The 12,700-nt window shown below is 44.6% G+C and overlaps 1 protein-coding gene and 2 pseudogenes across 1 annotated transcript; 2 read left to right on the forward strand and 1 right to left on the reverse strand.

Annotated features, from left to right (window-relative positions):
• The first annotated feature begins 818 nt into the window (after positions 1-818).
• Positions 819-1,329, forward strand: LOC122448649 (60S ribosomal protein L39-like). Its single transcript, XM_043480169.1, has one exon. The coding sequence runs from the start codon at positions 1,052-1,054 to the stop codon at positions 1,205-1,207; it is 156 nt and encodes a 51-aa protein (XP_043336104.1). The 5' UTR covers positions 819-1,051; the 3' UTR covers positions 1,208-1,329.
• Positions 1,330-3,459: 2,130 nt separating this feature from the next.
• LOC122448712 lies at positions 3,460-3,819 on the reverse strand (annotated as a pseudogene).
• A 1,527-nt stretch (positions 3,820-5,346) lies between these two features.
• LOC122425445 lies at positions 5,347-5,474 on the forward strand (annotated as a pseudogene).
• Positions 5,475-12,700: the final 7,226 nt, after the last annotated feature.

The following is a 12,700-nucleotide window of genomic DNA, read 5'->3' on the forward strand; positions in this document are numbered from 1 at the left end:
CTTGCTGAGGCTGATTTTTCAACAGGGACTTTATAGAAGATTGAGTAGAAGATTGTGATGTGAATGGGTTTTAGTGAACTTCCTCGAAAATTTTCAAGAGGAAATTGAACACTCACTTCTTTGTTTGAGAAAGGACTCTAATGAGCTGGCTGTCTGCAAACAGATCTACAGACCCAGGAGGCGGCAGAGGGCAGGAGCGAGCAGTCTAGCCCTGGATGCAGGCAAATAGGGTTCCAGTGATGTCTTTGACTCAGTTACACAGGACTTCTTTTAAGTCACTCAATCCCTAAATGCCTCAATCTTCCCCTTTATGTGTTTGCATAGTCGGTCAGTCATGTCTGACTCTTTGCAACCCCATGGACTCTAGCCCACGAGGCCCCTCTGTTCGTGGAATTTTCCAGGCAAGAATACTGGAGTATATTTCCTCTAGGAGATCTTCCCAACCCAGGGATTGAACCCAGGTTTCTTGAATCCCCTGCATTGGCAGGCAGATTCTTCACCTCTGCGCCACCTGGGAAACACCCAGTCTTCCCCTCTGTAAAGGAGAACAATAATAACCACCTTGTAAGGTTTTATTAGGATTAGTTGAGATACTGCTGTGCTTGTCACATGGTGGATATTCATTAACCATTAACTACTAATATTACTCTTGCATTTGGGTCACTGTAATATGGGTCACTGTAAAATGGGTCACTTTTTCACTTTCCTAAAAAAAAAAATTGCATATCAGAAAGACTGGGGGAAATCCTACTATCCAGAAGCTGGCTGACTGCTTATGTCAATTTTTACAGGTTCTCTATTATTCATGGGGAACACCCAGGAGCTCTCTGCAACACTGCCATCTTTCCAGAAACTGTTTTAGGATCCACAGAGGAGGGATATCCTTGTACTCACAATGAACAGACTTAGTGTACATATGGAAAGTGATTCAGGTCTGCAATTTGAAAACAGAGGAAATAGAGATAAAGAAAAGAAAATATGTACTTAAAAAAAAGATTCAGCTCTTTTCTCTTCTCCGCCATCCTATGTGCGGTTGAGTTCTGTCTTCACCATGTCTTCTCACACGACTTTCAGGATCAAGCGATTCCTGGCCAAGAAGCAAAAGCAGAATCGTCCCATTCCTCAATGGATTCGAATGAAAACTGGCAATAAAATTAGGTACAACTCCAAGAGAAGACATTGCAGAAGAACGAAGCTGAGTCTATAAGAAGCTTCACATAAAAAGTGGCACACATGTTGAGACCACTTATTTAAGCAGCCAAATCACAGTGAGAACATCACTACTGTAATGCTTGGCTCCTGGTGTTTCTTAATTTCCTCACTATCAGTCTGAGACCAGTAATAAATATGATATGTTTAAAAACAAAAAAAGATTCAAATGTACATTTTCAAAACAAGAGGAATTGTAGTGCACAGGCAAAGTTTTTATCTGAAAGGAGATTCAGATATATATCAAAAAGAAAGGAGGATGTCATGGTATTGGCCTGAGGAATTAGAATTCCTGCAAGAATCCTATGTTGGTATTTATCATCTGCACTCCAGTTCATACCAGCAATCCTAAGGTGATTTATACTGTGCTCCAGGTAGATGTTCTGATTCTAATCCATCCTTTTAAAGGCATTCTATTTCTTCATGGTCTTCCCAGGCAGTGTTAGTGGTAAAGAACCCCCCGCCCCCGAAGATGCAGGAGACATAGGAGACGTAGGTTGGTTCCCTGGGTTGGGAAGATCCCCTGGAGAAGGGAGTGGCAACTCTAGCATTCTTGCCTGGAGAATCCCATGGAGAGAAGAGCCTGGCAGGCTATAGTCCACGGGGTTGCATAGAGTTGGGCACAGCTGAGTAACTAACACTATTTCTTCATGTTTTATTTTATTTTCATTTCTTCATGCTTTAGACACACCCCTGGATACATAGTCTCATCAATCCACAAGGGTTCTTTATTTTTTTTCTTCCAGTTTTATCAAGATATAATTGCCATCATATCTCAGAGGGTGAGATAGTTGGTTGGCGTCACTGACTCAATGGACGTGAGTCTGAGCTGGAGGTTGGTGATGGACAGGGAAGCCTGCAGTTCATGGCAATGCAAAGAGTCAGACATGACTGAGCAACTGAACTGAACTGAACTGCCATACAGCTCTATATAAGCCTAAGGTGCCCAGCGTAGTGATTTGACTTACATACATCATGAAATGTTTACCTCAGGAAGTTTAGTGAACATCTGTCATCTCATATAGAGACAAAATTTAAAAAATAGTGGGAGGGGGGTTCAGGATGGGGAACACATGTACACCCATGGCGGATTCAAGTCAATGTATGCCAAAACCAATACAATGTTGTAAAGCAAAATAAATAAATTAATTAATTAAAAAAAAACCCAGAAAGCAAAAATAGACAAAAACAAATAAATAAATAAATAAAAATAGAAAAAATTTTTCCTTGTGATGAGAACTCTTTGGATTTACTCTTTTAACAACTTTCATATATAACATACAGCAGTGTTCATTATATTGATCATGTTGTACAATACATAACTGCACTTATCTACCTTATAAATTGAAGTTTGTACCTTTTGGCTCCCTTCTTCCAATTTCCCATCCCCCCCACCTCCCACCTTTGGGAACCATAAATCTGATCTCTTTTTCTATGAGTTTTTTGTTTATTTATTTGTGGCTGTCCTGGGTCTTCATTGCTACGCAGGCTACTCTCTCGTGGTGGTGCATGGGCTTCTCATTGCTGTGGCTTCTCTTGTTGCTGAGCTTGGGCTCTAGCGTGCACGGGCTTCAGGAGTTGTGGCACATGGGCTCAATAATTTCAGTTCCCGTGTTCTAAAGCACAGGCTCAGTAGTTGTGGCGCATGGGCTTAGCTGCTCCGTGGCATGTGGAATCTTCCCTGACCAGGGATCGAACCCCTGTCCTTTGCATTGGCAGGCAGATTCTTTACCACCGAGCCACTAGGGGAGCCCTGGTTGTTCGTTCTTGAAGTATAATTGACGTACAACACTATGTTAGTTTCTATTACACAACATAGTGACTCCACATTTCTATACAGTTCAATATGATCACCATGGTAAGTCTAGTTACCATGTGTTACCATACAAACCTATTGTATAGGTATTGAGTATATTCTCTACACTTTACCTTTTATACACATGACACATTTATCTGGCAACTAGAAGTTTGTATCTCTTAATTTCCTCACTTATTTCCTCCTTCCTTGAGCCCCTCTTCCCTCTGAGAACCCCTCTCTGTTCTCTGTATCTGTAACTCTATTTCTGTTTTGTTATGTTTATTATTTGTTTTGGTTTTTAGATTCCTCATATAAGTGATAGCATATAATATTTGTCTTTCTCTGCTTTGCTTACTTGGTACGATCATCCCTAGGTCCATCCATGTTGTTGCAAATGGTATTACTTCATTTTATTTTTAACAACTGATTATCAGTTTATTAAGAAAGATGATTTAAGCATTGGCAATGGTGACTTCCACCCTGACTCCTGGCTCAGTACTGATGGATGTGATCTGCTTGACAACCTGAGAAGGACAGTGCAGGTCAACAAGTCGCTTGTGGATCCTCATCTGGAATCTATCCTATGTCTTAGAACCTTCACCTCAAGGAATTTTCCTTGTAGTTATTCTCAGAGTCTTGGTAGGCAGCCAAACAGGTTCCTTCACTTTGAGATTCTTTTTCTGCGCGTCGCTGATCAGATCAGCACGTACTGTCTCCAAAGACTTCACCCTGCTGCTGGTGAGGGTAATCCTAGTCTGGTGAATGGTCACCTCTGACTCTGACAGAGGTTTGCCAGTGTCTTTAAAAGCCATGGCTGCGGAGAGGCTTCCTAACCAAATCGTTCCTTCGTGAGAGCGAACATGGGTGAGTCAGGAGCAGGAGCTGGGGGCCTGGAGCACCGCTGCAGTGGTGACCGTGTTTCCCCCAAAGAGACTTCATTCTTTTTTGTGGCTGAGTAATATTCCAGTGTGTGTGTGTGTGTGTGTATCTGAATAATCTTAGATATGCAGATGATACCACTCTCATGGCAGAAAGTGGAAAGGAAAAAAAGAACCTCTTGATGAGGGTGAAAGAGGAGAGTGAAAAAACTGGCTTAAAACTCAACATTCAAAAAACTAAGATCAATTAAAAAAAAAATAATTAAGATCATGGCATTGGGTACCATCCCTTAATGGCAAATAGAAGGGGAACAGGACTTGCATTCCCTTAATCTCATCTCAGTTGGTCAGCCCCCTAATCTTGATGAGCGTCTCTGCTGCTGCTAAGTCACTTCAGTCGTGTCCGACTCTGTGACTCCATAGATGGCAGCCCACCAGGCTCCCCCATCCCTGGGATTCTCCAGGCAAGAATACTGGAGTGGGTTGCCATTTCCTTCTCCAATGCATGAAAGTGAAAAGTGAAAGTGAAGTCGCTCAGTCGTGTCCGACTCTTAGCAACCCCATGGACCGCAGCCTACCAGGCTGTTCTGTCCATGGGATTTTCCAGGCAAGAGTACTGGAGTGGGGTGCCATTGCCTTCTCCAGATGAGCTTTTCTAGTCCCTGGAATTTTGCCTCAGGTTTCTTGGCTGCTCCTCTCCTGATTAGCAACTTTGGGACCCAGGGAAGGTCATGGAGGCTGGATTCAGGACTTAAGGAAGCTCAGGTTCTTGATGCCTCATCACAGAGAGAATTTAGTGAGAAACAAAGTGATAGGTAAGAAGTGGACTTATTTAAAGAGAAACACTCCACAGGCAGAATGTGGGCCATCTCAGAAGGCAAGAGTGGCTGCATTTCTAATTAGTGGTTTTGTTCTTCAGATAAATACTCAGGAGTAGAATGGCTGGATTGTGTGATAGTTCTATTTTTAATTTAATGAAGATCCTCTATACTGTTTTTCATAGTGGTTATACCAATTTACGAACCCATCAATGGTGTACGAGGGTTCCCTTTTCTCCACGCCCTCACCAACACTTTTTATTTGTTGTCTTTTTGGTGATAGTCATCCTGACAGGTGTGAGGTGATAGCTCACTGTGGTTCTGACTTGAATTTCCCTGGTAGTTAGTAATGCTGAGCATCTTCTCATGAGCCTTCTGGCCATCTGTATGTCTACTGTGGGAATGTGGCTTTTCAGAGATTCTGCCCATTTTTCAATTGGATTGTTTGTTTTTTTGATGTTGAGTTGTATGAGCCACAAGCCTTTAAATTTGCCCTTTTCCTTCACTGCTGAACATCTGTCACTCACTCTCAGGGCAATGAGCCCTTGCCTGCGGCCCAAACCCATTGCTTTCAGGGGCCTGGTGACATTCTGTCTTTTATCTGACCTCACAATGGGGTCAGCTCAGTGTTTTGCCTTTTCCCATTCAGTCTTACAAGATTAGAGTACCCCATGAGGGCCCAGGGTGCAGTGGCTGCAAACAGCAGCCTCCTTGATAGTGTATGCAGCCTGTTGTCTGTACAGGTTTCCCTAAGGGACCTTGGAGACAGGCCTTTCCAGTGGACATTTATTACTGGCTTGCTGTCCCCAGTCCTCCAGTCCCAGGCCCCAGACAGGTGTACGTGGCACCTTTTCAAAGCCCCAGGACAGAGCAGCCAGGGTCCACATTGGCCAATCATAATGTTCATCCGCACCAAGGTACAGAACAAGGAGCATGTGATGAAGGCCCTCTGCAGGGCCAAGTTCAAGTTCCATGGCTGCCAGAAGATCCACATCTCCAAGAAGTGGGGATTTTTTAAGTTTAATGTGGATGAATTTGAAAACACGGTGGCAGAAAAGTGGCTCATCCGAAATGGCTGTGGGGTCAAATACATCCCTAATCATGGCCCTCTGGATAAATAGAAGGCCCTGCACTGATGCCAGCCTTGATGCTGTCCCCTCCTTACACATACCCACCAATAAATCCTGCTTTCCTGTCCAAAAAAGGGGGAGAGGGGCAAATGTCAATTAAATGACAAAAATAATTGTATAGAGGACGTCCCTGGTGGTCCAGGGGTTAAGAATCTGCCTGCCTGTGCAGGGGCCATGGGTTCGGTCCCTGGTCCGGGAAGATTTCACGTGCCGCAGAGCAACTAAAGCCTGTGCGCCAGCACCTGTGTTCTGCAACAAGAGAAGCCACCACAATGAAACCTGAGCACTGCAACTGGGGAGGAGGCTCTGCTCGCCACAAGTGGAGAAAGTCCACGTGCAGTAACAAAGACTCAGCACAGCCAAAAAAGTAAAAAAATAAGTAAATAAATAAAATTTAAAAATAGATAAGCTAAAAATGGAGAAGGCTAGTGAGACAGCCTGAAGTGTGGGTTTGGCAGGGCTGCAAAAGTGTCCCAGCCTAGCCTCTGACAGTCGACCTAGGAGCCCTGGAGTGTAAGTATGACAGCGTCAGCGCTCGGACCTTGGAGGGCACTGGCTGCCTCGACAGGTTATACCGTGGGGGATGGGAAAGCGCGTCTGCTGCTGTCAACACTGAGCCCGGCCAGGGTTAGCTGGGGTTGCAGCTTTTGCTTTCTGTCTCCCCCTGACTGGGTTTCAGCCTCAGATATGCTTCCCTGAGATTACACCGGTCTCTGATATCAGCCCTGCCCATCCCTGAGCTTCAGTCCCACCTCTGAAAGAGGAGCCAGTCTCACCCCAGATGTGTTGCATCTTGCTTGCTACATTCTCTAGGGGTTAGCTTATCAAGGGTCACCTTTGCCTCATTTCCTGGTATTAAACGCCTCGACGATCTGTCCTTAACCCATTGCGATCTGATTTCTAGCCTTCCCTGCCCTTGTCTCACTGGCTGAAACTTCTGGGGTGCCCAGCGCTGACCCCCAGTTGCCTTGATCTCTCTTTAATAGCCCATATATCATCAATGTTGCCTGCAAATTCTTCTCTCTTGGCTTCCTCAGCACTCATCTTCTTCTCCTCTTCCTCCCTCTCTGCCCACTCCTTCTTCCTCTGTCCCTTTGAACTGGTTGTGCTCCTCACAGCCTCCTGCCTAGGCTCCTTGTCCCTTGTCTTCTCAGGAGGGTCTGTACCCCACCCCGACTCTATCAGGGGATGATGCCTCCAGCCCCTCTCTTCCTCAGGAGCTCTGCGTGCAGCTGCCCATCGGAGCCCCCTTCCACCAGGATGTCACACAGATAACCTTGAATCCAGTAATATCAAAACTGAACTCCTCAGGGGCATCATCTGGCCCCTGCTGACCCTTCTGGCCTCACACTCTCTCCCCGTTGCTGTAGGGTGTAGCAATACTGGATTGTGGGGGCCTTGCATGCATACACAAAGTCGCTTCTGTCGTGTCTAACTCTTTGGGACCCTGTGGATGGAAACCCAGCAGGCTTCCCTGTCCATGGGATTCTCCAGGCAAGAATACTGGAGTGGGTTGCCAGGGGATCTTTCAGACCCAGGGATCGAACCTGTATCTCTTACATCTACCTGATTGGTAGGTGGGTTCTTTACCACTAGCGCCACCTGGGAAGTCCAGTGGGCTTACAGCTAATGAACCTATTTCCACGGCAGGAATTGAGATACAGACTTAGAGGGCAGACATGTGGACACAGGGCAGTGGGGAGGAGGGAAGGGGGGACAAGCTGGGAGATTAGGATTTACATATATACATTGTTGTGTAGTCGCTAAGTCACATCCAACTCTTTTACGACCCCATGGACTATAGCCTGCCAGGTTCCTCTATCCATAGGATTTCCAGGCAAGAAATACTGGAGTGAATTGCCATTTCCTTTTCCAGGGGATCTTCCCATCCCAGGGATCGAACCTGCGTCTCCTGCATTGGAGTTTGATTCTTTCACCTCTGAGCCACCAGGGAAGTCCATATATATACACTACTATGTATAAAATAGGTATCTAGTGAGAACGTGCTGCTCAGCGCGGGGAGCCCAGCTCGGTACTCGGTGAGGACTTAGAGAGGTGGAGCAGGAGGGAGGTCCAAGAAGGAGTGGATGTATGTACACATAGGCCTGAAGCATGTTGTTTCAGAACATGAAAACATGATTCAGAACAGAAACTAATACAATGTTGTAAAGCAACTATGCAGTATGAAAAAAAAATGTCTAGGAGGAAACAATGCTTTTCAGACCCTTGTTACAGCCACGTGGCATAGTATCACAGTGATTCCATCTGCTTTATGTTCAGAAAGCTTCAGTATAGGCTCTGTAGAAACTCTGGGATACTTTGGAATCCTGTTTCCACACAATGGCAGAGCCCAGAAAAAGGGCTGCAAGCTTGCGGGCCTACAAGGCCAGGTGTTTTTTATGTGAGTGAAAGTGATGGTAGGGGAATGGTGAACTGGAGAATACACGCCCTGCCTCAAAACAGAGGACAGACCCATTCTAACTTCAGCCAGGTAGTAGGCTTACGTAAATATTGTCACAATTTTGAGTTTTCTTTCTTTTTTTAAATCTTGTGTTGTTTTTTGTTTTATATTTAATTTAAAAATTAAGTTTTAAAAAAAAATTTTTGGCTGCACTGGGTCTTCATTGCTACATGTGGGCAACTAGTTGCAGTGCGTGGGCTTCTCACTGCGGTGGCTCTTCTTGTTGTGGGGCACGGGCTCTAGAGCACCTGGGTTCAGTAATTGAGGCTCGCAGGCTTCACTAGTTGTGGCACGTGGGCTTCGTTGCCCCGTGGCACGTGGATCTTCCTGGACCAGGGTTAGAACCCGTGTCCCCTACGTTGGCAGGTGGATTCTTAACCACTGGACCACCAGGGAAGTCCCTGAGTTTTTAAGAAAATCTAGAAATCTGGATTTTCATGTGAAAGTTAGGTGGAAACTAATTCAAAATTTACAAGATACTATGTAAGCCAACTAGTTTTTTAAAAACATTGTGCCACTCAAAAAAAAACACACATGTGGGCCATATCCAGCCCATAGGCTATATGTCCATGAACTTCCCTTGTAGCTCAGTTGGTAAAGAATCTGCTGCAATGCAGGAGACCCGAGTTCATTTCCTGGGTTGGGAAGATTCCCTGGAGAAGGAAATGGCAACCCACTTCAGTATTCTTGCCTGGAGAATCCCATGGACAAAGGAGCCTGACAGGCTATAGTCCATGGGGTCACAAGAGTTGGACACAACTTAGCAACTAAACCACCACCAACCACCACAGAGACAGTGGAAACTGGAGCCTTTGGAGTCAAACCTTTACCAACACAGACACTGACTCTGCTACTGTGTGTGTCTTTGGGCAAATCATATAACCTCTCCAGTGTCCTCATCTGTAGAATAAGGATAACGTAGTTCTCTCACAGAGTTGTCATGAGGATAAGAGAAGATATTTTGTTTTGTTTTCTTGGCAGTGTCTTGCAGCCTGTGGGATCTTAGTTCCCCAATCAGGGGTCAAACCTGCACCACGGCAGTGAAAACATGCAGTCCTAACCACTGGACCACCAGGGAATTCCCGAGACAGGTTTTCAAATTTTATTTTTTCTCTTTATTTTTTAAAATTAATTTTTATTGGAGTATAGTTGCTTTACCATCTTCTGTTAGTTTCCACTGTGCAGTAAAGTGAATCAGTTTTACACGCACATTTGAGCGTGTGTAGTCGCTCAGTCATGTCCTGCAACCTGCCAGGCTCCTCAGTCCGTGGGATTCTCCAGGCGAGAACACGGGAGTGGGTTGCTATGCCCTCCCAGGGATGGAACCCGAGTCTCCTATGTCTCCTGCAACGCAGGTGGATTCTTTACCTGCTGAGCCATCGGGGAAGCCCTCACATATACGTATATCCCCCTTTTGGATTTCTTTCCCATTTAGGTTATCACAGAGCACTGAGCAGGGTTCCCTGAGCTATACCATAGGTTCGGAATAGTTAACTATTTTATGCATGGTATCAATACCATGTATATGTCATTCCCAACCTCCCAGTTCATCCCACCCTCCCTCTTTCCCCACCTTAGCGTCCACACATTTGTTCTCTACATCTGTGTCTATTTCTGTTTTGCAAATAAGATCATCTATACCACCTCTTTAGATTCCACATATACACATTAATATGCGATATTTGTTTTTACCTTTCTGACTTCCTTCACTCTGAATGACAGTGTCTAGGTCCATCCACGTCTCTAAAGACAAGACAGATTTTTATAGCATATTTTAAACATTTACATTGAAAGAATGAAAACATTTTAAGACACACAGCATGATGCTATTTAACTGTGCTATCCACGGACCTGCCTCTCCCAGGGCACAGAAAACCCTTCTCTATTTCTTCTCTCTGCCTGATGATGTTGTTTCACTATCTCATGCTTCAAAATTCAGCTCCTCTGCTGTGAATCCTTTGACTTCCTCATGAAGACACTCTGAACTGATTTATGTAGCTGCATACTTCTATTATTGTGATTTGAAATTGGTGGTGCTGTCTGAGAGAATGCCCTGAGAAAAAGGATTCTGTGAACACTTGTCTGTCACCCCAGCACCTGCCAGTGAGCCTGGCGAGCAGTAAACGCTACGTGAACGGACGGAGGGATGGAAGGATGAGAAGGGTTCTGTCAAGGACAAAGTGTTTAAAATGAGACCAACCGGGGAGCCCCCTGGTGGCCTAGTGGTTAGCATTTGGGGCTTTCACTGCCGTGGCCCAGGTTCAGTCCCTGGTTGGGAAACTGGGATCCGGCAAGCTTCGGGTTGTAAGGAAGCTCCCTTGTGGGGTAGGTGATTAGGGAGCTATGTCTGCAGTTTTGCACTTCCCTGGATCCTGGCCAGCATTCTGCTCTAAGGCTCAGCTGGTGCTTTGAGATGGGACAGCCTCTCTTCTTTCTGGTAAAATCCCTCCCCATCTTCAAGCTCGGTTTAAGAGCAACCACCATCCGTGGCATCTGGATACAGTCACACAAAGCTCAGAGTTGGCATGGGAGAAGCAACAACTGGAAACAGGAAATGTCTTTACCCTCATGCTCTCTTCTCCCTTCCTTGTAATATCTAAAAACAAGAACAGCACTCTTGAAGCTGAGGTTGGCCAACTGTGAAAAGCAAGCACAGGCTTTGGGCGGAAGTCATGACAAGACTGCCGTCTGGATGAGGAACTCCTGTTGGTAATCCTCTCTCTCATAGTGGTTGGTTGTGAGATGGGGTTCTTCAACTGGAAGTGAAGAAGCCATTGTAGCTTCCCCGGCTTTTCCAAAGCTTCCCCACAAAAGTTACAGAGCACCCAGGCCAGGTCTAGACAACCCTGTCATTAGAGATGTTTATTCCTGAGACCAGGGCAGACAGAACTAATGGATCACATGACTCCTTCCCACAAGCCAGAGAAATAGCTCATCTCGATGTAGCAATCCAGGCAGCTGCAATCAATTGTCTGGGGTTGGAGCATGCCATCAAACCTATTTACCATTTCATCTTTTAAAAATGTGTTTTAACTTAATTTTATATTGGAGTATAGTTGATTCACAATATTGTGCTAGTTTCCAGTGTACAATAAAGTGATTTAGTGATAGATATATACAGATTCCTTCTTTTTCAGATTCTTTTCCCACATAGGTTATTTCAGAAGGTTGAGTAGAGTTTCCTGTACTACATAGTTGATTGTTGATTATCTAGTTTGTATGTGATAGTGTGGGTATGATTTTTCATCTTATTGCATGCCAGGCCCATTGCTAGGGGATACAGAGATGAGTAAATAATAGCCCTGCCCTTAAGTCTGGAGGTAAGATGTGGGTAGAGTTTGGGAGGAGACAAACCTATGAACACATATTTATAACTAGGTGAAGTCTAAAACAGGGTTAGATGCATGAAAACAGTCTTGTGGAAGCATATACTGGGCAATTACTAATTCTGCCTAGAAGTGTGGTGCAGAGGTGGATCTTGAAGAATTAATACGAGTTTACTAAGGCTGAGCAAGGTGGGAAGGGTAGTCCTGGTACAAGGACTAACATTTACCAAGGCTTGAAATCCAGCAAACACTGGAATGGGTGTAACATATGCCCAGAGTAGGAAGGATTTTTCCTATATCTCTCTAAGCCATAGATAATGTCATCTGTAAAAATAACAGTGCCTACTTCATAAGGTTGTGGTGAGGACTGACTAAGATAATACGTAATGTTCTCACACAGTGCCTGGTTCAAGGAAAGTCAGGTTCTGTTGATGTCTCCAGAATTCCAAGGGGAGGAATTCCCTGGTGGTCCAGTAGTTAGGACTCCATGCTTTCACTGCAGAGGGCCCAGGTTCAATCTCTGGTCAGGGAACTAAAATTCCACAAGCTCACACCGTTAAAAGTCTACTACTTTAAAAAATAAAAATAAAGTAGAAGAACATCATCAGATTTTAAAAATTTTTATTTTCCATGACTAAAATGCTTGTTTATATTAAAAGAGTTAAAACTATACAAGAGAAAGAAGAAAAGAAAACCAATCTGAGGAGTATAACCCGGGAGATGGTCTTTCAGAAAGCTCTGAAGACTGTCCTACCTTTATATAAATTTTTGAGACAAAAGGTTATACATCAAAGTAATACGCTGACAGTTTACATAGTCCAGGAGGGCTAGTCATGGGTTAGTGTGACCCCTTTACAAGACTGAGAAGAAAGGTCTCCTAAGGAGTGACCTTGCTGGTGTCAGGAGAAAACTGGTTTTTTTGGGGCGGGGGGGGGGTAGGGGTTGAATAGGCATTGCTGGGTCTTCTAAGGGGATCTAGTTAATGTCTCACAGCTTCTTAATGCATAGTAAGCACGGGGTAGTGGCTCAAACAGGCAGAGAGAGAATTTTATGTTTAAAAATGTTCTTGTCCTGACTTAA

This window comes from Cervus canadensis, chromosome 1 (genome assembly GCF_019320065.1).
Source record: "Cervus canadensis isolate Bull #8, Minnesota chromosome 1, ASM1932006v1, whole genome shotgun sequence".
NCBI lineage: Eukaryota > Metazoa > Chordata > Mammalia > Artiodactyla > Cervidae > Cervus > Cervus canadensis.